We start from the raw sequence: 26,602 nt of genomic DNA, 5'->3' as shown, positions 1-26,602 counted from the left end.
TCAACTGTTGTACCAACATCCTGGTCTTTCCCCTCACTACTCAGGGTCTAAGGGCAAAGGGTCTGTAGGGACACCATTCTTACAAAAGCCACATCAGCAGAAGCAAGTGTGTTGAACTGGTAATGCTTAACAAAATAAGAGGCCGAGGTCCTGGTGGCCCTGCTAAAACTCTTCCAAGGGAGCATTTGTGCTGAATGCTGAAGTCGCATCACTATTGTGGAATGAACTGTGACCATTGAGGGGCCATGTGCTGTACATTGTAGGCTAGAGATACAGGGTTTACTCCACGTACCTATGTTAGCTTTGGAAACTTTCCTGCTCGTTGTGGAAAGCTAATAGGTTGGAAAGCTAATAGGGTGTTAAACTGTTTGATTACCATAGATTCATGTTTGTTGCATGTCAGGCTTGTACCACTCCTCTTTGGGGGTTGGGAAGAGGGGATGTTTGAGCCTAGGAAAGGTGGCAGGAAGCAGAACCATGTGACAAATGGAACTGATCTCATTAGAGTCAACCATAGGCCTTGCTGCAAACGTGGAACTGCAAAGGTATGCACCAATGACCAGGCATATCTCCTCCAGCAATGCTCTCTCTCAGAAAGCAACCATGTAGGAAGGCAGCACTGCCGACAAGAGTCAGCCAGGATACTCTCTGGGATCTGAATGTTGCTGGAAGACTGAACTAGGATTAACATTCCCAGGGCAATTTGACTGAGGAAGCCAGGGACAGCCTCCTCTCAAGGCCCAATTTATCAAAGGGATACAAAGAGGAATCTGTGTTGATGCAGGGACTTGGTTCTGACAATATAAAACTTGAAGGTCTGGCAGTGACCAGTGCAAAGTGGCCCAGTTCAAGGGGCATGGTTGGATGAGAATAGGAAGAAAGAAGGCAGGATGGGTTCCTGAATCTTGTGAAAACAGAGTTGATTTTTTAACTAAAAGCTGGATCTATATGGAGGACTGCTTTACCTTGGTGGAAGATGCACAATTCACCGTCCGCTAGAAGAACTCCCAGTTCCAGTACTTCATGCAGAGGTATCCGTCATGAGAGTGGCACTAAACCAAATAGTTGCACATTGCTAGAACAATGTGATTAGTTCCCTCTCCTCCCCTATGCTGCCCCAAATCTGCTCTGCATTCCCAGAACAAATTCAGGGGAGGGAGTGCAGGGGAGGGGAGGAGAAGCAGAGATTGTTTTGTTGTGCACTCGGACAACACACTGGTGGTTCAATGTTATCTCCTATTCAAAGTAGCTTGTTAGCAAAGTCAGCTGCTGACAAGAGTAATTAACTTAGGTTCAGCATCTCTTTGTGTCAGTAGCTTATGACTTTTACAATGAAAATCATAATGCAATATGTGAAAATAGAAAATAAGACACAGGTCTATTTCAAGGTGTTTGAAAAGAAGTAGGAAAGCATTCTTAATACCCAGGCAATCTTCCTGAGGAAAAATAGAAGGGACTGCATTGCTCACCCATTGCTGATTTTGTCTGTCCTCCAGTGAAATCACCTTCCTCACCAGGAAGCAGTGATCCTTCACGGACAGCACTCTGGCTTCCCTGTTTGAGAACTGCTTCAAGAATAGCCATCTTCTGCTGGAGTTTCTTTAAGCTGTTTTGCATGGCATTTTTTTGCTGCAAACGAGACAGAACAGAACAGAACAGATTTGCCCATGATAAGTTATCTCTTTTCAGTGAACAGAGAGTATCCTTGCATGCCATCTAAGGCAACATTGTGGTACAATACAGAGGTATAAGCAAGGGCACTGAGAAGTTCGATAGGGAACAGATGAGAAAAGGACACCCTCAGTACTCAAATTATTCTGACTGAAAGCCCTGGGAGTCTCTCCCAGCCTGACCACAAGCAGTGAAACAACCATACCTGGGTAAGTAGGATACCGATATCCGCTAAAGCAGGCACAGGCAAACTCGGCCCTCCAGATGTTTTGGGGCTACAACTCCCATCATCCCTAGCTAACAGGACCAGTGGTCAGGGATGATGGGAATTGTAGCCCCAAAACATCTGGAGGGCCGAGTTTGCCTATGCCTGCGCTAAAGAGAATGAACATATCATGGTAAGAGCAACATTATTTTCTCATTCCATGAAGGAGTCCTATAGCAGCCCATGTGGTGCCTTCTAGATCAGGGCACTCCAATGTGTTGCCTGAGGATCACATGCGGCCCTCAATGCCTTTTTTGCCCTCAGCAACACTGGATGCCTCCTGGTTAAGCAAGGTGCTGGGCTTTGGGAAGGAGGCATGAGGGCTCTGACAGGGTCCTAGAGTCCTCCCGCCTCCTTCCCAAAGCCCAGTTAGCATTTTCCCAGCTTTGGGAAGGAGGTGGGAGGGCTCTAGGACCCTGTCAGAGCCTCATACTTCCTTCCCAAAGCCCAGCACCTCACTTACCCGGTTTCTGGCAGGCAGCGCAAAGGTACTGGGGGAGTGTGTGTATCAAATTTTGGCCTCTTCTCCCCACCCCCAATAGGTTTCGTGTCAAAGTACTCTTGTGGCCCACTTGATATGAAAAGTTTGGCTGTCATGTTCTAGATACTGCTGGACTCCCAACTTCCAGATCATTGCCATCCTAAAAACACATAGGAATTGGGAGTCCAACATTTGGAGGGCATCATATTGGCTACCTTGTTCTCAATGTTCTTGTGCTCCTCCCTTTCATGTCCTTCACCAAAGCTGGTTTGATGCAAGCCAGAATTTAATTCCCTTGTATGTCTGTTTCATTATAATAAAGACCTCCCCTCCACAGTGGACTTTTCCCATTGAACCTGTCACAGCTAAAATGGCCGCTGTTTCTTTAATGCGAATAAAGCTGGGTCAGCATGACTCAGCGGTCTGCACCAAGTTGTATATATAAGTGAGAAATGTTAGTTTGGGCTGTTGGCTGGTGTTTGGGTTGGTTGGTGCTGGTGTGTATAGTTATTCAGTCGTGTTTTGCACAAAGACTTTTAATAAAACTCTGCAAGGATATTCCCGTGGACTCTTTTTGTGCCGACAAGGAGGCTGAGAAGATAAAGGGAGGTCAGAACCCTTTCCTTCTTTTTTTTCCTTTTTTTTTTTTTTTTTTTTTTTTTTTTTGCTTTTTACAAACACTGACAGAACCTGTGGTGGCTGGAGGAGGCACCCTTCTTGTGACTCAAACCACATTCTAGCTGCTTCCCAAAGATCCACAAATGGCAGCATGGAGCACAGCCAGTTTTATGATGCTCTGACTTCCTTTTGCACCATTATAATTCAGAAAGCATGGTGGGGGGAGAAGAGAACCTTCAGAAGCTTAAGGTAAAAAACAGAATAGGAATAGAGCTTTAATGAAGACTTGTTGTATCAGACCAGGAAGTTTTAGGACTAGGAGGAGTTCCTTGTACTTGAGAAGAGCAGGCAAACTTAATGAGAACGAAAACCTTGACTAGAGTTAGCAGGAGGAGTAAGCCACACAAGGATACCCTCCTCAGCTGAAGGAGAAAGGTTTGCAGCACTGGGAAATTTCTCTTTTGTACATAAGTCAGCTTGCTGAATGTATGCAGAAGTATACATTACAACTGCAGCAGCTGCAAGGGAGCTGGTAGCAGAAATCTTATCAAAATATTTCTGTAAAAGAACTTTATTGCAGGCTTTTTGCTAGCAACGTCCCCCGCCCCCCCAGCAGTAGCAACTATCACTGACTTCATTCTTCCCTTCTGCAGGAGTAGGAGTGGGACAAAGCTTAATGCCCAGTGAAGGAGAGGAAGGAGATTCATCCTCCTCTTCTGCCCACCACATGAGAGAAGGAAGCCAACAGGGTTCCCAAGCACCTGCTGCTGAGCAAAGCGCCACAAAGAAGTTCTTTCTGGTGCCTCCCACAGCAGCACTAGGGATTTTGAAAGGTGGGCTGCCCTTGAAGATGATCCAGAGGCTGCTGCCAATGCAGAATGTGGTTGCTAAGCACAGCACTGGCTGCAAGTGAGCTACAAGGCCCAATTCAATGTGTTAGTAGTAGCTTATGAAGCCCGAAATGGCTTGGGGCCCAAGTACCCCAAAGAGCACCTCCCCCCCCCCATATAAACCAACTCAGGCCCTACAATCAGCAGATAAGGCCTTGTTGGTGGTGCCGCTACTAGAAACTGACCTATGACAGGGCAGGGCCTTTTCAGTAGCAATTCCCCATTTGTGGAATGCCTACCCTGGTGAGGAGCACCCACCTCCAACATTATTAACTTTGAAAACATTCCTATCCACCATGTATTTGGTGGCCGGAAAAATACTATTCCTGGCAACCCAAAGATCATTGGAAGAAATGATGTTACTAATTGTCAGGGGTTTAGGAGCAGAAGCACGGGCAAGGGAGGAAACAGAGAGCGAAGGGGAGGAGGCAGAAGAAAAGATGAGTGACGACGACGACCCGAGATCTCCTAGTCTTTCCAGTGAATCAGAGGATTCACAGAAAGGAGCACCAGTGGCGAGGGCAAGGGGGGAGTCTAGAGGGGCACCCCAGGAAGACAGAGCCAGAGAGGACTCAGGGGGGAGCAGCTGGAAATCGGGACCAGCGTCACCGCCAGGAAGCAGGGAAGAGGAAGGGAGCCAGGGGGGAAGCGCTGGCAGCTCACCACAGGAGGGAGGACATGAGTCAGGAGTGGCCACACCTCCACAGGAGGGAGGACATGAGTCGGGGATGGCCACACCTCCATCGGGGAGCGAAGAAACGGTTGAGAGGAAAGTGGAAGGCTGGGCGCGCGCGCCAAGTTCAAATGCAGAGGAAGGCGGCGCAGTAAGCAGCCCCGAAAGAGAGCCAGGTCCTAAAGCCCGGCGCAAGGAGGCAGGAGGGTCTGGGTCAGCGTCAGAAGAATCCCGGAAGGAAGAAGCCCCGGGGGGTAGAGGGACCCAGAGGAGGACAGTCAGGAGGAAAAGGTGGAGCAAGGCTAGGATATTAAGTTGGTGCACACAGGGCGGAGACTCAGACGGAGCTTCGCCGACCTAGCTACTAGGCGTAGAGTTGCGCGCAGCAGCGTGAGAATGGAACTGTAATTCAATAAAGACTTTTACTTAATGACCGCTGGCTAGCGTGATCCTCTGTGAGCTAGGATCTTCAAGCAGCTCTGACAGTAAGCTCCGTCTGCGCTTGTGGGCATCTACAGCCTCGAGGAGGGGAGAGACACAGGTGCCTACTAGCAAGCTCACGAACGGCAGACGACATGACGGCTGAGCAGCAGATAGAGGAACTCAGAAACGCGGTGGCACAACTGAACGCCGAGGCTCTAGCATCCAGGAAGAGGGAGGAGGAAGCAGCCGCAGCCTGCAGGGATCTCCAGGTCAGGTTAGACGTGCTGACAAAGCAGACACCCCGGCAGGAGGGCATTGGGTTGGCGAGACGGACAGGCGGGCTGGTCTCTCACTTCGATGGGAACCTGCAACAGTATCCCAACTTTAGAGCCGACGTACTGTGCGCACTGCAACTGCTGCATAAAGACTTTAGAGATGAACAAGAGAGAGTGGGGTTCATCATGTCCCATCTGCATGGGGATGCGAGAGCATGGCTACGCAATTTATGGAGAGATAAGGATCCGGCGCTACAGAATGCAGATGCCTTTATTAAAGCGATGGATGGGTGTTTTTTATCAAGTATTGACGTGGATCTTGCACGGAAGGAGGTGCATGGGCTGAGACAAGGGAGGGCCAGCGTCAGGCAGTACCATGCCCGCTTTTTCGCCTTGGTCAGTGCCCTGGAATGGGACAGAGATTCGGCTCCTGTAAGAGACCTTTTTTGGGAGGGGCTGCATAACTCGATTAAAGATGAGATCGCCAGGGGGGAGAGACCCCGAACCACCCAGGAGGTCGTTCAGAGGGCACTGGCAGTGGGGGTGAGGCTGGAAGGACGTCCGTGGAACAGGGACGAAGGGCGTGGAGGGCGCGAACCAGCCGGGGGCCCCTCCTTCTTTCCCAGGGCAGCAGCGCGGGCGCAATCCACGCCTCCGCCAGGAGGAGGAGCCGAACCTATGGAGGTGGGAGGTGCAAGGGCTCAGTCAGCAACCAGAGCCCTAGCACCAGCAGCAGTGAAAGCGAAGCCTCCTAGAGGGGACAGGAAGTGTTACGTCTGTGAGGAGCCAGGGCATATGGCGAAAGAATGTCCCCAGAGGCCCCACAAGCTCACTGCAGCCTCAGCAATGGTGACTGCAGCAACGCAGCAAGGAGGACCACAGCAGGGAAACGAGGCTGTCTGGCTGGAGGAAGAGGCACTGGGGCCCAGCCAGACGTGTTAGTGACGCAGTCCCCAGCGATTTTACAGCCCGTGAACCCCCTCCCGCCCAAACCAGTAGTGAGGCTCACAGCGTCTCTCCAACTGCCCAATGGAATCACCATGGACGTGCCAATCACCATTGACTCAGGCAGCAATGCGGACTTTATAGGGCAGGACTTTGTCGACAGGCACGCTGTGCAGTTGCTGCCGGCCACACTGCCCCTGCAGGTTGTCACGGTGGATGGCAGGGAGCTGCTCGGGGGGCAAGTGGTGAAGCAGACGCCACCAATGGTGATGCGACTTGGGAATCACAGAGAAATCATCAGCTTCAACGTCACTCGACTATCTGACACGCCCATTGTATTGGGCATGAGTTGGCTGGACAAGCACAGCCCAGCGATGGCTTGGTACCAGAGGCAGCTGACCTTCGGCTCTTCCTTTTGTGCTGAACACTGCATCGTGCCCAGGCAGGAAGGAGAGGAAGAGGAGTCACAGCTGCTGCTAGGCACGCTGCAAGCGATTCCACACAAGTACGCTGAATTTTTGGAAGTTTTCTGCGAGAAGGAGGCAGACAGGCTACCCCCTCACAGACCATATGACTGCAAAATTGACCTGCTGCCGGGGGCGGCGCTGCCTAAAGGGAAACTGTATTCCATGTCAGAGGACGAACTGCAGGAACTCAAAGAGTTCATTGACCATAATTTGCAACGCGGCTTCATCCGGGAGTCCAGGGCAGTGGGGGGCAGTCCCGTATTCTTTGTTAAGAAGCGGGACACGCCCCAGAAAAGACTGGTAGTGGATTACAGGATTTTGAACAGTCTGACTAGGCCATCGGACTTCCCCATGCCCCGTATTGACGACCTCCTCGCAAAGGTACGGAAGGGAAAAGTGTTCACCAAGTTAGACCTGCGGGGGGCGTACAACCTCATTCGCATGCGGGAAGGAGATGAGTGGAAGACAGCCATGTTCACGCCACTGGGGACCTACGAATATAGAGTTATGCCTTTTGGATTGCAAAATGGCTCCCACGTTTTTCAAGCGTTTATGCATCACGTGTTGGCGGGACTTCTCTACAAGACGTGCGTCTGTTTCTTAGATGACATCCTGATCTTTTCGGAGTCGCAGCAGGAGCATGACGGACACGTCAAGGAAGTGCTGAGCAGGCTAAAGCAACATAGGCTCTACGCCAAGCTGGAGAAGTGCCAATTTGACGTGCCGGAGGTGGATTTTCTGGGCTACAAGCTGTCTGACAAGGGGCTCGCCATGGACAGCGCCAAGGTTCGAGCGGTGTTGGATTGGAAGAGTCCGCGCAACCGGAAGGAGGTCCAACGGTTTGTCGGCTTTGCGAACTTCTATCGCAAGTTTATCAAGGGCTTCGCGATGCAGACAGCGGCCATCACTGACACGCTTAGCTCCAAGAAGAAGAAGTTCGTTTGGACAGCGCAGGCGGAGCAGTCCTTTCAGGCACTCAAGCGTCTCTTCGCGTCGGAAGAGCAGCTGCTTCATGTCAACCCCAGCAAGCCGATGAGGGTGGAGACAGACGCCTCGGACAGAGCCGTGGGGGCGGTCCTGTTGCAGAAAGACCCGCAGGGGGTGTGGCGACCGGGAGCGTTTTACTCCAGGAAGCTCAGCAAGTCCGAACAGAACTACACCATCTGGGACAGGGAGTTGCTGGCCATTCACGCAGCGTTCAAGGCGTGGAGGCACTTTCTGATCGGCGCCAAGCACACGGTGCAGGTTTGCACGGACCACAAGAATCTAGAGCACTGGCGCACGGCACAGTTCCTGAACCAGAGGCAGATACGTTGGGCTGAGTTCTTTGCAAACTTCGACTTCCGAATAGAGTATGTCCCGGGGGACACCAACATCATGGCAGACGCTCTCTCCCGTAAGCCACAGTATCTGGAGGACGCAACACCAGCGGCCGCCATGCACATCTTCGCACCAGCAGTGTGGGCGTGCGCCGCGGCGACCGTGGACCTAGAGGCGGTGCGACGTGCGTTGCAGGAGGACTCCTTCGCACAAGCAAAGATGGCAGAGGTGCAAAGGGGCAAGGCAGCGGCCGACGGTTTCCGGCTACGAGATGGATTGCTCATCCGAAAAGGGGCCATCTACGTGCCGGGAGACGAACTTCGAGCCAAGGTGCTGCAGCAGCTGCACGACGCGCCCACGGCCGGGCACTTTGGCAAGGAGAAGACGGTGGAATTAGTAGCCAGGGATTTCTGGTGGCCTGGAATGAGAGGGGAGGTCGCAGACTATGTGGCGAGGTGTGACACCTGCCAGAGGGCCAAACCAGTGCACAAACCGCCGGCCGGACTGTTGGAACCGCTGCAAACACCGTTCGAACCATGGGAGAGAGTGGCCCTGGACTTTGTCACGGATCTGCCCAGCTCAAGGGGCAAGACGGCAGTGCTGGTGGTGGTGGACCTGTTTTCCAAGATGGCGCATTTCATTCCGTGTGCGAAGGTGGCCACGGCGGAGCAAACCGCCAAACTGTTCATAGACCACGTGTTCAAGGTTCACGGTCTGCCACGGTCTATTCTGTCCGACCGGGGGCGGCAGTTCATCTCGAATTTCTGGCAGAAGCTGATGGGCTTCCTGAACGTCAAGATCAACCTGGCGTCGGCGAGACACCCGCAGACCAACGGGCAAGCGGAGCGGGTCAATGCCATCATGCAGCAGTACCTGAGATGTTATGCAAATCAACAGCCTGCGACGTGGGTGGATTACCTACCGCTTGCCGAGTTCGCCTACAACAACACGAAGCACGTGTCCACGGGGGTCACGCCGTTCTTCGCCAACAACGGGAGGCACCCCAGAACCTTCCCGGGACTGGAAAGAATGGGGGAGGGGGAGCCGCAGACAGCAGATGCGTTCGCGTCGGAGCTGCAGGAGGTCCACGATCAGCTGAGGCGCCACCTGGAGCTGGCCAAGCACGCATACAAGGTACAAGCAGACAAGCACAGAAGGGTTGGAGAAGAGCTCCACGTGGGAGACTGGGTTTGGTTAGCAGCCCACGCAGTGCCGGCCAGGTCGTTGGCCAAGAAGAAACTAGGGCATAAGCAACTGGGGCCCTACCAAGTCGAAGAGCAGGTCAACCCGGTAGCTTTCAGACTGGCACTTCCGGAGGGTTCCAGAATGCATCCGGTATTCCACAGATCGGTGCTCACTCCCTACAAGGCACCGCACAGGTTCCAGGAACCCGGAACAGCGCCGAGTCCGGTCAGAGACAGAACAGGGCACGCGGAAGTGGCACTGAAGGAGCGCATCAACGAAGTCACTGAGATTTTGGACTCCAGATGGGGGGAAGAGGGGGTAGAATACTTTCTCGCCAAGGAGGGCACCCCGGCCAGTGCGAACAGCTGGGTGCCGGGCTACGCCTTGGACGAACCTCTCCTCAAAGACGAGTTTCATGCCCTCTTTCCCCATAGACCTATGCCAGCAGAATATTTTGACGACTGGCTTTTCACGCCCACACTTTCGGCCAGCACTTTCCGGGGGTTCGACTCGGACGAGGACCCGACACAAGACGTCCGTTCCCCGGAGGGGTCACCCTCGGGATCGGCATCAGAACCCTCGTATTGGTGGGACGATAGGCCAGAGGAGCAGTGGCGCAGACGGTGGCTGGAAGGCCCAGGACGAGCAACACCGACAGGAGGAAGTGAGGGAGAGACGGACATGGACGTTTTCGGGGACGACCCTGGTTTCGAGCACGGCGGCACAGAGATGGAAGCGGAGGTGACTGTCGTCGACGAGAGCGGGGAGGAAGACCCGGGAGACTTCAGATGGAGGCCTGCCACGGGAAGCGACCGATACCCGACGTTCGTCCCTTTGCAACAGCAGCCCCCAGCTCCAGCACCGGAAGGAGGGGAGGGGGGAATGGGGGGCTTCGAGGGGGGGATGGATGTCAGGGGTTTAGGAGCAGAAGCACGGGCAAGGGAGGAAACAGAGAGCGAAGGGGAGGAGGCAGAAGAAAAGATGAGTGACGACGACGACCCGAGATCTCCTAGTCTTTCCAGTGAATCAGAGGATTCACAGAAAGGAGCACCAGTGGCGAGGGCAAGGGGGGAGTCTAGAGGGGCACCCCAGGAAGACAGAGCCAGAGAGGACTCAGGGGGGAGCAGCTGGAAATTGGGACCAGCGTCACCGCCAGGAAGCAGGGAAGAGGAAGGGAGCCAGGGGGGAAGCGCTGGCAGCTCACCACAGGAGGGAGGACATGAGTCAGGAGTGGCCACACCTCCACAGGAGGGAGGACATGAGTCGGGGATGGCCACACCTCCATCGGGGAGCGAAGAAACGGTTGAGAGGAAAGTGGAAGGTTGGGCGCGCGCGCCAAGTTCAAATGCAGAGGAAGGCGGCGCAGTAAGCAGCCCCGAAAGAGAGCCAGGTCCTAAAGCCCGGCGCAAGGAGGCAGGAGGGTCTGGGTCAGCGTCAGAAGAATCCCGGAAGGAAGAAGCCCCGGGGGGTAGAGGGACCCAGAGGAGGACAGTCAGGAGGAAAAGGTGGAGCAAGGCTAGGATATTAAGTTGGTGCACACAGGGCGGAGACTCAGACGGAGCTTCGCCGACCTAGCTACTAGGCGTAGAGTTGCGCGCAGCAGCGTGAGAATGGAACTGTAATTCAATAAAGACTTTTACTTAATGACCGCTGGCTAGCGTGATCCTCTGTGAGCTAGGATCTTCAAGCAGCTCTGACACTAATGGTAAAGTAAAATGCTTTAAACTGTTTTAGAATGCTTTTTTTAAAAAAAAAAAAAAGTGGATGTGCTTGCCACCTATGGCTCCATTGGGAGGAAGAATGAGTTATGAAACAAACAATAAATAACATGGATTGATTCTAGCTGGTTAATCCATGCTGGTCCAAGCAGCTCTTAAAGGCCTCCAGTGACAAAGGTTCAACCATGTTCCCAGTATGACATGTGGTTCCTGTATACCACTAGCTTTCCAAAACTTCTCTCCTCCCAAGATCTTATCCTCCCTTGCTGCAGCTTGTCTGCATTAGTCCTTCACAGCCACGCCTGAAACTGCGCCATTTCATACCTGTGTGGTGAGAATCTCACTCTGGGAAGATAGGCCTGATGAATCCCCCAAGCAGCTAGCTTCACTGTCATAGTCCAAGGTCTCTTCCCCTTCAAAAGACAAGAACCCTGTTTCTCATACAAAATACTGGAGAGCATACGGAGATAATTCCCAGGCAAGGCTTCTTATTTATTGATACAAAGATGTGCCCAACATACCACCCCCAGAAAGGAAGAGGGGAGCTTAGGCTTTGGAATGGGGAAGGTTAGGAAAGTTCCCAGCTTCCTACAGAATCACAACCTGGGCTCAAAGTAGCAGTTAAGATACAGTGACAGGGCTGGAGAAATATTTCAAATTCCTAGGTGCCAGAGACAAATGTTTATGCACTCGGGAGTATTCAATGTTAGACACTGAGAACACTGAATATATGAACAGTACATGGAGGTTAACCCTTACCTCAGCAGCTTCAACCATCACTGAAAATTGCTCGCCACTTCCTCGATGCAACAATTAAGCTTTTAAAAAATATTCTATTGGCACCAATGGAAGATTTTTTTAAAAAACCAATGTAATACAGGAGAGCAGGGTGATAAGTACAGGCTGAATAGACGAGTATCACCTGCAGGCCAGAGGTTCCCCATCTTACCCATCCCTGTTGTAAAAGGTCTAAGGGCCAATTTATACTTTATTCAGCACTATAGGCACACTGGTGACTGCTGTAGCGAATATTAAAAATGTCTGGTATGTGCATCTCCTCTCTGTATTCAGAAAACCCAGGAGAGGGGCAATAGTGTAATGTAAACACACTTACAGGGGGAGAAAACAAGAACCTCCATTTCAGTTAGCATTTAAAATGCAGTATGAAGACTTCCAAGTGAAACAGGATTCTTCCTTAAACTGGATATATCAAAAGAGGTACCATCGCCTCCTTAGCTGTTTCTATATATGGGCCTATGGCTTGCAGACACAAGCTAACTCGTAAAACAGTACACTGTAGTGTAAAAACACCTCATTTTCATCTGAGGCGGTAAGAAGAGACAAAAGGGAGAGGATTCAATATGAAGGTAGGGGATTCAAAATAGCATAAATTTAAAAAATCATATTTGTACCTAAATTGATTTCTGAATCCACTTGTTCTTGCTGTTCATCTTTCTGTTGTCCAGCATCTTTTGAGACTTCATCCCTGGGCTGAGTGGCTTTTTTATTCTCTCTAAGACTTTCCAGATTTTCTCTAGAAGTGGGAGCTGGAGTTAAGTGTCTTGAGTCATGAGGCCTGCTGCGGAAATCCTCAGCTGTGTGTGACTGGGAAGAAAAGAGCTTCATAGAGCACTCCGAATCCTGACTTGGACAGACATGCTCATCCTTGGTTTCTACACAACATTTGTTGCTGCTCTTCAGTGCTGGCATCCCTCCCGATGTCTTCTTCTTTTTCAGTGGGTCTAGCGGTGTGCTTGCCGATTTACCAAATATCAGCGCCTGAAAAGATGGCAACTCTTCATCTTCGCTAGAATCTTCCTCCGAGGATGGCAGCTTCCGTGCCCATCTCTGCTGCGTGCGAACAAGGCCTTTACTGCTCAACCTGGAACTTCTTCTGTTGCCACTACCCAGGTCTCCCTTAAGTGGGGTTTGCTCGTCTCTGCCAGGAGACATGGCCAAGCTATCACTCCTCTCTATTTCCCCAAGGTTAGGTGAGCCCTCTATGCTTCTGATGACAGGGCCTAGCAAGCCCTCTGGTGTCTCCGAGGACACCTCAAAGCCATGGTACTCCTCCTCGGCGCACTGTTCCAAATTATTACTGTGAACCAAGCGCTTAGGAGTCCCTGTACTGCAATCATTGGTTGCTTCTTCTGTGTCACTATGCAGTTGCTTTTGTTCCATGGGGCTATTCTTTTCACCATGGATGCCACTGAATTCAGAATGTGGTAGCTGACAAATTACAGGACATGGCTGCATGAATTCTGGCTGAGAGTTTAATGCCAGCCCTTTGTTTTTAGTGCTTTCAGATTCTGCATCTTCAGAGTTGTCTATACTAGAACGTGTCTCATTAATGACGCTTGAACTGGTGCTGTGGATGATGACATTTCTCCAGACATTTGGGCTTCCACTGCTGCCGCTGTTATTTGAGTTTGCACCTTCTCCCCTAATTTGAGGGGACATAGTCTTTTTAGTTACTGGCTTTTGACTTTGCGGGGGACTGTCAGGATTCTTGGTGGCTAACTGATCTGGTGTGGATGGATGATCTGGGAACGCAGTTTGTGAGGCAAGCTGGGGATGCTCAGTTCTCCTCTCGTGATCAAGGAAACCAGTATCACAAGACGCCAGTCTTTGGACAGAGCTGTTCACCTCACAGGCAACAGCATCTCTTCTCTCCTCACAAAATTTATCGATGCAAGTTGATTTCTTCAAACAGTCAACCTTGCCATCTCCCCCCAAGCCAATGCGTGTCTCTTTTTGAATTTCTGCAGCAGATTCCTTTACTGGATGCAACAAGAATGACTGGCGTTTGCAGCCATTGAATATCTTCTGCATGAAGTTTGTATCCAGTTCACTGTCCTCAGTTTCTGAGTTCAGCTCCAAAGTTCCTGCAGCTTCATCATTTGTTTCAGGGGGTTTACAGCTTCTCTTCATATCCCCTGTGAAAAACTCACCACCCTCTAGTTTCTGGGTACATAACACATTCTTCTCCGTCTGGTGTGCTACTGTGAGCTGTTTGTCCTCAGAAGTGGTTTGCTCCACCTCCGGAGAAGCAAAATGCAGAAGTGAGCAGCTGTCCTGGGAACTTGCACTGGGAACAATGCAACAAGGACTGCTGCCCTCTGTGGTTTGTTCAACACCTACCTGAGGAGAAGCTGGAGGGTTAGCACAAGATTTACTTGCATCCCCTTCCACGTCCATCAGGCTGGTATCTGACAAAGACACGCCCTTTTGGAGCCTGCCCTGCAACACACTGGGGTAATTTTCTGCTATGGAAGGCGTTGGCGTGTTTTCTTCATAAGACCACCTACGCTTCTTTGTTTCTCTCTTATCCAACTGTTTCCTTCCTCGCTTTACCGGCTCACTTCTCCTCCAGGCGTCTTCTGTCGAGAACTGAAGCCTTCTGCTCCGTCTGACTTGCACCTGGCTTGTGCCAACTTCCCTTAACTGATCATTAGTCTGTATCTTTGCCTTCTCAGGGGACCTGGAGCTTCTGTCCATCATTAACTGCAATTCGCCAACAGGCTTGATTAATTGTCTACGTATCTTGCTCATAGTGTTACTTTTCTTCTTTAGAAGGTTACGGTTTGATTCCGGCGATTTCAGGCATATACTCTGAGAGGGTTCATTTAAATCAGTTTCCAAAGCAGACAGCCCTTCCTTGGCAGGAAATTCAGTCGGTAGCTCAACTTCCTTTTGATCTGCCACAGGGCTATCATCTACAAGAGCAGGAGCTCGGCCACCTTCTTCCAAAGTATCTTCATCTCCACCAGGCCTCCTACTATTTACTTCCACATCTTGCCTCCTAATGAAGTCATCTGGTTGCAATTCTGATGTAGCCTTCCTCTTTCGCGATAATCTTTTTACATGTACATCACAGGATTCTGTATTCTTAGCAACGCCCTCCTTTGCTTGGATATGAACTGTTTCCCTCTTATTCCAAAGAGGGGTTGATTTGCGTTTCCTCTTGTACGTTCTCCCAAATAGTTTATCCTCAGCTTTAGAGGCAACTGGCTTGGGCAAAGACCTGTCACCTACACATTCCACTGTGAAGACTTTCTGGTATCCAATCTGTTCAGTCTTCTGGGAGACCAGAGAGTCTCCATCTGACAAGTCTGGATCTTGATCCACCTCCTGCGTGTGAGTATCTTGCAGGGATATTGGAGAAAGACCCTCCTTGCTTTTAGACAGCCATGCTTTGACTTTCTGGATGCTCCGCATCAGTTTCTTCCCAGAGACTTGACTCAGAGGACGTTCAGGGGAAGTTTGTGACTGCAGTAGCTGTTCCTCATTTTCACACAGGACATGTTTATGTCCAGAAGGCAGCCCCGTACTAACATTTCCTAAATCATGACCAGCCTGTTTATCTACAGTGGGCTTTGTGGCTTCATCAGCCAATTGTGCCATATTGAGTAAAGAGCAAGAGCCACCCTCTGGCATGGAATTGGAGTTCCTGTCATGTTTACGCAAGCAGGGATCTGGAGAAGACAAACCCTGACTCTTTTCCACAGCAACATTCTTCTCAGGAATTTCTAACTTTCCAATGCTGGCTCCTTCTGTGTTTCCAAGTTCTTCCAAATAATCACATACACCTGAAAATAGAAAAGTTTAGAAATGGGAATGGCTTGCCTCTTACACCAGCTACCTTTCTTAACTGCTGCCTTTTCTCATCACCAGTTAAGCTAGTCCAAACCCTGCCACCACTCTCTTAGGAACCAAGTTCCTGGTTGAGCTACCCTAAGCCTTCCCAGAAGGGAGGCTATTTCTTTGAGAAGTGAGTTGTGGTCAGGCGCTGGGACTCCCTGTGAGAATGCAGCAAGTTGTAAAAATCAGGCCCAAGAAAAGCGTGCTAGCTGAATTTCACAAGACTCAAGTAAAACCCCCCAGAGTGGTGAACTGAGCCCGCTTGATGCCTAGGCATTTGGATTCTTATTTCAGGTGCCATCGAGAGAAAATCCTCATACCTAGGATATTTAATGGTGTCTCATCTTCAGCACTCAGCTCAGAAAACTCCATGTGAAAAGGGCTTGGGCTTTCATTCTTGGCACACCCTTCATCAACTCGAGCTGGATAATTATGTCTTAAACTCACACTGTGAAGAAGAAGAAGAATGAAACAAGAGCGCCCAGGTGACCAAATGATGAACTGCAAACAACCTCTTAAAACCAAGTTCCTGCCATTAGGGTTTACAACCAAAGTACAGGGGTTCAGGGAAATAAGGACAGGAAAGAACGAACCCTTCAAGGCGCTCACATTATTATCCAAAGTCCTAAACTTAGGCCTCAGATATCTGAAAGACCACTAAGATCATCAGAGGAAGCCCTTTTGGTAGTTCTTAACGCCCTCAAGGGTTTGGGGGGGGGGCAGAAGAGGACTTTCTCTGTGAGAGTCCCCAAGTTATTCAATGCCCACCCCACAAATATGAATCTGGCACCTTCATTATGTAGCTTCCATTGCATGCTGAAGATGCATCTCTTTATCCTAGCCTTTGACACTCAAGATATATATGGTTTACGACCTGTCCTTTTCTTTTGATTGTATTTGTTTTAAACTATAAAGTTGTGTCTTAAATTGATGTACAGCATCCTAGGACCTTGTGAAGGGCAAGTAAAAAATTCAATAATTTTTAATCACAATGCCTCTATACTGTGTCTATACTGCCCCCCCTGCCCCATTCTTCCAATTTGTTTCAGTAAATCCAGAAGTGAGGAAAGATTGACAACAGGAGGTGGGAGTGGAGCGTGGAGCATCTCCCAAGCAACTACAGCTGTTCCACTGGGCACCAGGACTTCTGTAACCAATTAAGAGCTGGCAAGAGTTGCTCTCCTTGGCTCATCCCTTTTAAATTTCCAATAATAGAGCTGTTGGATGAACCAGGCACCATGCGGTTGACCCATCTTCCATGGCATTATGGTCATCTAAAGAAGTCTTGAGGCAGATGCCAACTAAGCATAGGAACAAAGAAGTGGGGAAAGGAACTCTACTAGTTCCAAGCTCTGGCATATCTCTCCTGTTGCATCTGAGAAGACCAGCTGACTCACAAGACAACTTGCCTGAAGCCCAGTGAGTGGCCCAGGCTGTAGTTCCTTCACCCTCTCAATTCAGATGTGTGTCATAAATGCTGCAGGCTAAGCTATAAATTAACAGCTACCACCAGAATCCATTGCTACTGGGAGAAGTAGTGAGAAATGTATCTCCTTTTTTCTTACTCTCTTTCTAAACTGTGGTCAGTGGGCTATTTATTTATTTTTTGAGGAGAGGTATGAGAGCTCTATTGTGCTGTAGTAAACTGTATGTGCCTGGTAAAAGGCTGGTGCTTCTCTTTTAGCTTTGCTGGTTTTAGGGTGAATTTGGTTGCTTTTATGATATGCCACAATTTTTTGATATATTGGCTGCTTGCGTGGGGAGAGTTTATTTGTGACCAAAGCAGAGGTGGATAAGCTATGGGTCTCCTAGGTTATTGGGCTACTCCTCCCATCAGCCTCAATCAGCATGACCAATAGTCAGCCACAGGTTAGCCACACCTGGTCTAAAGTGTGCATTACCCTTTGACATCTCTGACTGTTAAAGAATTTTTTGTAGCGTTGGAATATATTGATCTGATGCTTATGAATTTTGTATAGCTATGCAACTACCCCCCACTGAGTGTCAAAGAAAAGATGTTAAAGATTTATGCACAGCACCAACAACAGTGGCAAAAAAGAAAAGTAAAAAATCCACTAAAACACTTCAGCAGGGAGAGACAGTAGCAAAGGTCTCACTGACTAGAGCTGCAACTGCAAAGTCTGACCTTGCTACAATGAGACAAGCTACTGCAGAATAACTTGTGCTTTGCAGAACTGGATTTGTGTGACTCTGATCTATATTCACAAGCCATAGGAGCAACAGAGTCAAATTTTAATTCTCAACGGGAACAAGATAGCCATAAGAAGCACATGCAGTCCTGTTATCCTTCACAAATTGACCCTGTTAGAACAAATCAGCATGACACGTTCAGTCCTCACAATGCCACTCTAAATTTCCCAGAGCCACCTGTGTATTTTCAGCGATCAACCCTTGGCCCTGTGCACAAGGTTCTCTGATCGCCACTTGCTCCATTGCCTCCTTTTTCAGTTCCCTGCCTGTTCCACCTACATTTTTTCCTTGCCTCCGTCTTCTCCACCCAATCTTCCTTCAGGTCAGGTGTGCCAACTCTATGGGGCTGAGGCTTCTACAGACACCCCCCCCCAATGTCTGCTGCGATGGGGCTCAGCCCCCATAATTTTGAGGGGGCAGAGGAGGCCTGGCAGGAAGTCACTGCGCGGCATCTCCCAAAGCTGTGCCGCCTGGGAGGCGACTGTCGCAACGGGAGGTGGTCTGGTTGGCCTCTCCCAATGTGATAATCATCACACATGTGACGGCTACAACTAAGCACCTGTGCTTCAGGTGCTAGTTTCTGAACTCAGTGCCCCTTTTTTCATCATTTTGCCACTGGACCCTTTCTCCAATGCAGAAGTAATTCCCACACAAGCAAATAACAGGTGGCAGTGAGATAGTATTTTGATTTTTTTTAGCCTATAAAGCTGTGCTTCTCAAACTTGGATCCCCAGCTGTTGTTGGACTACAACTCCCACCATCCCTCACCACTGGTCCTGCTAGCTAGAGATGATGGGAGTTGTAGTCCAACAACAGCTGGGGACCCAAGTTTGAGAAATACTGCATAACAGATAAACTCTTGGAAGGTGAGCAAATAGCTCTCTCTCAACCTACCAACCCGAAACCAAGGGTTGGATCCAGAATAAGTCAACTGTACTAAGGTTCCATAGATTCAATGGGAACCAAGCACAGCAAGAGAAGAGTCCCTGTGAAAAGGCCACAATCACTACATTTCTTGTTAAGTACAAGGAACGCTGGCAGAGATAGCGTATGCAGTGCATTCCAATGTTCTGAACTATAACTCCCACGATCCAGGACCACTGACCATGCTTATTGGGCTGATGGGAGTTGCAGTCTAAAATTTATGGAGGGCACCATGTTGAGTACCTCTGTATTATGGGATAGCCACTACATTTCTATTCAGCATCTGAGGGGGAAAGGAAACAGATAAACTTCCTCTATAGCAATAGCTCCATGAAAAGCACCAACGAAAAAATTCTGTAAAGGTCTATCTGTTTAGACAATCAGTCCAGGCAGAGGGAGATTTAATTAAAGTTAGTTGCAACTCGATACACCTCAGGTCAATCGGGTTCCAGTACCTCCTCAGAGCCCTTTCCAGCCCAAATTCAGTGTTCAACTGCTTGCAGGAGCCTTGTGCTTCACTGAGTTGCATGCAAACATGTTGCAATTTTAAATATTTATAATTCAATTTAAAAACACATTTTTACATAAAAGCAGGGCACTTACATACTTAGCAAAAAGGCATACTATGCAAATTAGGCTTCCCCGATTTGTAGATCTGGACAAGGCAACCCTATTATGCCTCAGATGAAAGCAAGGAAGACCTACAAAAGTTTAAATTGCACTAAACCGTAGTAGTAGTAAGAAAAAATCATTTTACATTCAGGGAAGAACAGTCGCAAGTGTGGAGCTCTTTTAAGGTAGCCTTTAAATGGTTTCTCCCTCCTGCACTATTGTGAGTAGAGCTTATGGTTCAAAGAAGGTGGCCTGAAATATAATGTACAGTGGTGCCTCGCAAGACGAAAAGAATCCGTTCTGTGATTCTCTTCGTCTAGCGGTTTTTTCGTCTTGCGAAGCAAGCCCATTGACAGATTAGCGCTATTAGCGGCTTATCTGCTGATCGGATCAGCTGATAAGCGGCTTAGCGGCTTAGAAAAAGGGGGGGAGGGGAAAAAACCCGCAGGAACTCGCAAGGGATTGTCGTCTTGCGAAGCAAGCCCATAGGAGATACGTTTTGCGAAGCACCTCCAAAACGGAAAACCCTTTCGTCTAGCGGGTTTTCCGTCTTGCGAGGCATTCGTCTTGCGGGGCACCACTGTATTTGGTATCTTCCCTTTGAATTCTGCATTCCCCCTCCCACAACTCCCGGAACAAGCTGAGCAAGGAACAAACAACTGATGGGCAGCAGGGTCTTGCACTGGCCCTATTTTTCCTTTGTTAGCAACCCCAGATGTGTGTCCAGTGGTGGTCTTTGCTTTGCACCATGAAACTTAAAATTATAAGGTGAATTTATTATGTCATGAGTTTTCATATTTAAGACTGATTCACCAGATGCATGGTTAAACAGCACAGTTTCATCCTCAAAAGGCTCTAAACTGGATGGAAAACTAAATATATAAAATGATACATAATTCATATTGAGAACAGATGTCTGCTTTCCTTGGCCCAGAATACTGTGGGGGGGGGTCATTCATATAGTACACAAAATGCTATTTATGTTCTATCATGAGTTTGACCAAAAGAGTTTGACCAAAAGAGCCCTGTTGAGAATTTAAAAAATCTCAAAGACAAATAGACCAAATTCACTTGCAACAAACCATAGTTTGTTACAAGCACAGGAAGCAGGATGACACACTTGTGTGTAAGAGAAGACTTAATGCTTCTGTTCCTGGTTAAGTACAAACCATTGTTTGTTGCTTGCTCTGAATGAAAAACGGTGGTTTGTTCAAACCAAAATTTGTTAGCAAGGCAAGTTATCACACAAATAACACCCTGTCTTGTTGACAAACTGTCTTGAACAAATCAGCATTTGTTTGAGCCAAAGCAGTAACTATGCTTTGTTCCCAATAAGAAATGGAAGCTTTAAATCTCCTCCCCGCATATGAGGCCAAGGTTCACTGATATAAGAACAAACTATTTTTTACCATGTCTAAACTGGGTCAAACAGAAACACCCCAGGAGCTAGTCCACTGCACTGGGGATTCAGCAGACGCAGTTTAAAATCTTGCACTGAACAAGTAGTTGTGATTAAGCAAGTACATGCTATCTATTTTTTATTTTTTTGCCATTTATAATGAACTTAGTGCCATCTCCTGAGCCCTAGATATAAGTGCAGATTAGAACAATAAATTTATTAATGATCTACTTCACAGGTTCTGGGTCTTCAAAATAAACTAGAAGTCAATAGCCAATTGTCCCTGGGCTGAACCAAGCTTTCTGAAAAATACCACCCTGCACCCTGTCACCTTTCCTTCCATTCACATATCGATAAAGAGCCCAGAGAATAGGAGGTGGAGGAACAGTAAACATTCCAAACAGAAAATGTAGGCACTCAGCAGAGAGAAGACCCAAGAAACAGCCATTGCAGAACACTTATCTTCATAGGATGCTACAGAGTAACAAGGCATGAGAGTTGTTTTTTCCTCTTACCTGTACCGCACAGCTGCAATTCACAGATCCAGAGGGCCATTAGCACTAGTAAGTATTAAAGGAACATCTGCAAAGCATGGTAGTGTACCACCCCCAAGATGCAGCGGGGGGGGGGGGGAATGAACACTGTAAACAAAAAGGTACTGACAATTTAAATTGATGGCTCTACTCACCATCTGATTGTATCGGTCTTCTTAAATGCATCTTCAGAAGAGTCTGATCCTTAAATGAACAAGGTTTACTGTTATAATTTTGACAAAACGGGGATTCAAAAACCACAGTTAGCATTGCTGGCTAAGGTTTAGCAGGATCGTAGCCACTCTGTGCAGAACCTAATGCTTTCCCTCAAATATTCCGTAAAATCCAGGTTGACTGAATCAGCAATACAGCTCATAGAAACATTTAAGTAAAAAAGATATGCTGGCAGGCAGTCCGCTGGAATGTGAACAGTGTACCTGGATCAGGGCCCAGAAAGTTAAGTTTGGGCAGGATTTGGTCTTGGGAAACCAAGGCAGAGAGCTGACTTGCATGCCACAATAAGCAATAAACCATGGCTTGCTCTGAGCAAGCACCACCCTTCTTCACACTAGACCTGCCTAGAACAGGAACGAACATCAGAGGTTATGGTTTAGTTTCTCCCCAAACAAACCACAAGCCAAGGTTTGTTCTTGGCTTACCACTCAAGAGATGTTGGAAAGAAACAAATCATGAGTCCCGGTTCACACATACTGTTATGCCAAGCCTCACTGTTTTCCCCAGCTCCAGGCAAGGCAACCAAAGTGGGAGCAATTAAGCAGCATGCATGAGCATACTTGTTTACAGTATGTTTGCAGTAAGTTCAAACCCTGTTGAGCTATGTCCACTAGGGGATCTGGGACAAGTTAGAGCAGTAAGCAATTCTTCTATTAGGATCCACCAAGATTCACCATTCCTTATTGTAATTACCACAAAAGGGGACACTATGGAAGAAAAAGTAAAGGTAAAGGTAAAGGGACCCCTGACCATCAGGTCCAGTCGTGACTGACTCTGGGGTTGCGTGCTCATCTCGCTCAAGAGGCCGGGAGCCGGCGCTTGTCCGCAGACAACTTCCGGGTTATGTGGCCAGCATGACTAAGCTGCTTCTGGCGAACCAGCGCAGCACACGGAAACGCCGTTTACCTTCCCGCCCGAGAGCGGTCCCTATTTATCTACTTGCACTTTGAGGTGCTTTCGAACTGCTAGGTGGGCAGGAGCTGGGACTGAGCAACGGGAGCTCACCCCGTCGCGGGGATTCGAACCGCCGACCTTCCGATCAGCAAGTCCTAGGCTCTGTGGTTTAACCCACAGCACCACCCGCGTCCCTTGGAAGAAAAAGTAGTAAAACAAAAAAAAAAACCAGGCACGTTTAGGGGTACAAAGATGCTACTTTCAGCAGACAACAACAGGTAAGTATTATTGTTCCAACTCCTGCTATTCTGACTGACCCAATTTATTGAAACACTTACCAATTTCAAACACAGCGGCTTTACTGGAATTGCTTTTCTTTCTCAGGGAGCGCCTTGTTCCACCATCTAATGGCAAGCTGGAGGTCTCACCTTCCTAAAGGAAGCAGAGAAGATGTGTTAGGGGCCTACAGACATTAATATGCAATCCAGATGCAGTCTAATTTTATGTCCCTGTATTCATCACAAAATTGATTCTCCACTGTACTTTTCAACATCTATATGAAGCCGCTGTGAGAAATCACCAGGGGGTTTGGGTTGGATGTTCACCAGTATGTGGATGATACCCAGCTCTACCTCTCTTTTAATCAGAACCAGTGAAGGCAGTGAATGTCCTGTGTGAGTGTCTGGAGGCTAACGGATTGAGGTTGAATCTTGACTGACAGAAATACTGTTTTGGGAGAACAGGCTCCCTAGTCCTGAATGGGGTAACCATGCCCCTGAAGGACCAGATGTGCAGCCTGAGAGTCTTTTTGGACTTACAGCTGTCCATGGAGGCACAGGCCAATTTTGTGTCCAGGGCAGCTGACTACCAGCTCCATCTGTTATGCCAGCTGAGACCCTACCTGCCTGTGCACTGTCTTGCCAGAATGGTGCATGCTCTAGTTATCTCCCGCTTGGACTACTACAATGTGCTCTACATGGGGCTACCTTTGAAGGTGAGCTGGAAACTGCAACTAATCCAGAATGCGGCAGCTAGACTGGTGACTGGGAGCAGCTACAGAGACCATATAACACCAGTCCTGAAAGACCTACATTGGTTCCCAGTACGTTTCTGAGCACAATTCAAAGTATTGGTATTGACCTTTAAAGCCCTAAACAGCCTCGGCCCAGTGTACCTGAAGGAGCGTCTCCACCCCCATCATTCTGCCTGGACACTGAGGTCCAGCTCCGAAGGCCTTCTGGTAGTTCCCTCCCTGAGAGAAGTGAGGTTACAGGGAACCTGGCAGAGGGCCTTCTCGGTAGTGGTGCCTGCCCTATGGAACATCCTCCCATCAGGTGTCAAGGAAATAACTATCTGACTTCTAGAAGACATCTGAAAGCAGCCCTGTTTCAGGAAATTTTTAATGTCTGATGTTTTACAATTTTTTATATATGCTGTAAGCTGCCCAGTGGCTGGGAAACCCAGTCAGATGGGTGAGGTATAAATAATAAAATTATAATTATTTTAACCATAGAACTCTTAATATTTTATGCTGAATCAACTCTAGATCTCTTGAGGCATTTACTACTCTACACATAAAAAGGTCCCCTTCTGACTTGAGCAGGAGCACTGCCAGGCCATGGGGCATCACTGCGGAGTTGAGTGAGCCCCACCCGTTCCCACAGTCCCCTTTGCAAGTTTGGCAATGAATGCTTGAGGAGGGTTTCCCTCTCACACACAAGTTATACTGATACACGTTTGTGTAAGATCTTGAATGAAAACTTTAATGTAGAACATCAGTGTTGGCCTCCTTAGGGTTGGGAGAAACATTTTCCACTCATCAAAAAGAAAAACACTGCAATCCATACTAAAGTCAATAGCTATATTAAATTACCAAACCTGGTTGGGTGAGACCTCCGAAATATTCCCTGACTAGAGGATTGCAGATGGCTAGACAAATACAGAATTGGTCTAGGCCTGGCAGCACAAGGGAAATAAGCTGCATCAATCCAATAAGGCTATTTAATCTATAGGAGGTATCTTATTATGGGCAACACTTTAACCTGAATAATGGTGATGGGAGGATATCTGAATATAGCAGATCATGCCAAGTTTCCTTCCTCCTTGTCAAGTGTTGCTGGTGCCCAAAGGTCCAAAAGAGAATTAGTATGCCTCAGCCATCCTTTGGCTGCACCTTGCACAGCTCCTCTACTTATTTCTCAGGTCTTAATAGGATTCTAGGCCAGCTTTCTGAAGTTCACATACAAGCTTACCTCTACTGGATATTTAGTTGACCAGCTGTTCACCTGAGTACTCTTCCCTTGGCTTGCCAGACTTGTCCTATTTTACTTCCCTTACCCATCTACACCAGTGTTCCCTTTCATTTTGTTATGGGCTAATCAGCCTACTCAAACCATTGCAATTTTCTTATATTTCCTTGGTCAGCTGCCTCGATGTGGATTGGGTTCCTCCCCATTAACTGATGTGCCTACCTTTAAGACAATGCCACTCATGATTAGCCAGCAACAAGATCTGACTTTAAGGCAGGTCAGGAGCCAGAGAAAGACAGAGTGGGAAAACAAAAAGGGAAATTTAATTGTGGTGACCAGTTAACTTTTATCTCCCAGTTTCTTGAAGGTTACTGCAATGCCAAAACCATTTGGTTATAACAAACGTCTGCTTTAGTCTGCAGTGTCCCTTTTTAACAGTTACTCTTTGAAGCTTCCCTGAAACACATTAGCATGGAAAAATATCCCTCACAGCGGTAATTTCAATGACAATTAAAATGCATTATAGCTTCAATACTCCAAAGCAATAAAAACAGCTTTCATTCAGATGCTTTTTAAAAATAAATAGTTATTCTAAAGGGAGTGATTATATACTAGCACTTTTCACAGCCTCGGAGTCCAACTCAAGTGCTGTTTATAATTTTATAGTCTAAGCAAATCAATTTGAAGCCATCTTGCTAAAGCTAAGCGGGTCTGTATTTGGTCAACACCCAGATGGGAGTCCATCTGATAACCCCAAGTACGCTGCACTCAGCCACATGATGGAAAAAAGGAAGGAAAATCCTCTTTGCTACATGAGCAATCAGGCTGGCACAATGAAGAGGACTGGATCAGGTCTGCTGTTATCACATAATGGCAACAGAGCCAGCTCAGGATCCAACAAATATTGTGCCAGTCCAGGTCTGCCCCCAGAATGCCTGTTCTGGGGGTTTCCACTGGCTACTGCCAGTCATAGTTTCCACATACCCACCATTTGGGTGGGCACATCAGGGCATTCCTCACCAGCAGTGCCATGGAGAGGCACCTCTATCTCACCAAACCTTCTCCAACATAGTGGTTCAAGGAGTTGGATAGCTCTTTAAATATCATTAGGATAGCAGGCAAAAGGAGAGAAAACACTGTTACCAAGCTAGCATTTCTCTTTTTCACTTCCTTCACTCTCTTCAGTCTGTCCCTGTAGCCTTTGCAATCAATGACTTGTTTTTCTTTCCATGAAACAGAAGCAGAAGCATCTTCTAAAGCTTTCTTAGGGAAACACAGATCATCTGAAACTGAGAAGATTAAGATAATCAAGAAGCAAACCCTTCATCTCAAAAACCTGGGACATGAAGTCAACCTCTTAATAAGAGGTGAGCTTTGCAGCACAAAGCAAGCCAAGCTGCACATAAAACATTATGGTTCAGGAATTCTGCTGCCTTTGGACTTGGATTTGGGAAAGGGGGGCATTTCCACTGGGGGCAAGCAATATGTAACATTTGCAGAATGCAAGCTTCATTTACCATAATTTTATATAGATTTTTAAAAGACTCCTGTTTCTAAAACACTGCAAAACCAAAATGCTTACTCACTCCTAGTTATCATACAGTTGTCCAAATACAAAGGTACTACAGTGGTCAGTGGTACCTCGGGTTACATACGCTTCAGGTTACAGACTCCGCTAACCCAGAAATAGTGCTTCAGGTTAAGAACTTTGCTTCAGGATGAGAACAGAAATCGTGCTCCGGCGGCGCGGCAGCAGCAGGAGGCCCCATTAGCTAAAGTGGTGCTTCAGGTTAAGAACAGTTTCAGGTTAAGAACAGACCTCCGGAACGAATTAAGTTCTTAACCCGAGGTACCACTGTATATCATCTCTGGAAGGCACCCAGGCTCAAACTTTGCTCTACTTCAAGAGGAAGGGCTCCAAGGTTGTAGAGTAATGTCTTCTTCTCCCACAACAAGCAGCAACCATTTCACATG

At 48.2% G+C, this 26,602-nt stretch overlaps 1 protein-coding gene across 1 annotated transcript in view; it reads right to left on the bottom strand.

Moving 5' to 3' along the window:
• BRCA1 (BRCA1 DNA repair associated) overlaps positions 1-26,602 on the bottom strand; it is a 65,636-nt gene that overhangs the window by 27,544 nt on the left and 11,490 nt on the right. The window contains exons 6-12 of the mRNA XM_083469428.1: positions 25,772-25,917; positions 22,718-22,811; positions 21,407-21,455; positions 15,893-16,020; positions 12,344-15,520; positions 11,256-11,344; positions 1,470-1,629 (exon numbers count right to left, since the gene is read on the bottom strand). Coding sequence (XP_083325554.1) covers positions 1,470-1,629; positions 11,256-11,344; positions 12,344-15,520; positions 15,893-16,020; positions 21,407-21,455; positions 22,718-22,811; positions 25,772-25,917 — 3,843 coding nt within the window. The remainder of the gene's footprint in view (positions 1-1,469; positions 1,630-11,255; positions 11,345-12,343; positions 15,521-15,892; positions 16,021-21,406; positions 21,456-22,717; positions 22,812-25,771; positions 25,918-26,602) is intronic.

This window comes from Podarcis liolepis, assembly GCF_965112155.1.
Source record: "Podarcis liolepis genome assembly, chromosome: 13".
Lineage (NCBI taxonomy): Eukaryota > Metazoa > Chordata > Lepidosauria > Squamata > Lacertidae > Podarcis > Podarcis liolepis.
This window is presented reverse-complemented; position numbering and strand designations above follow the sequence as displayed.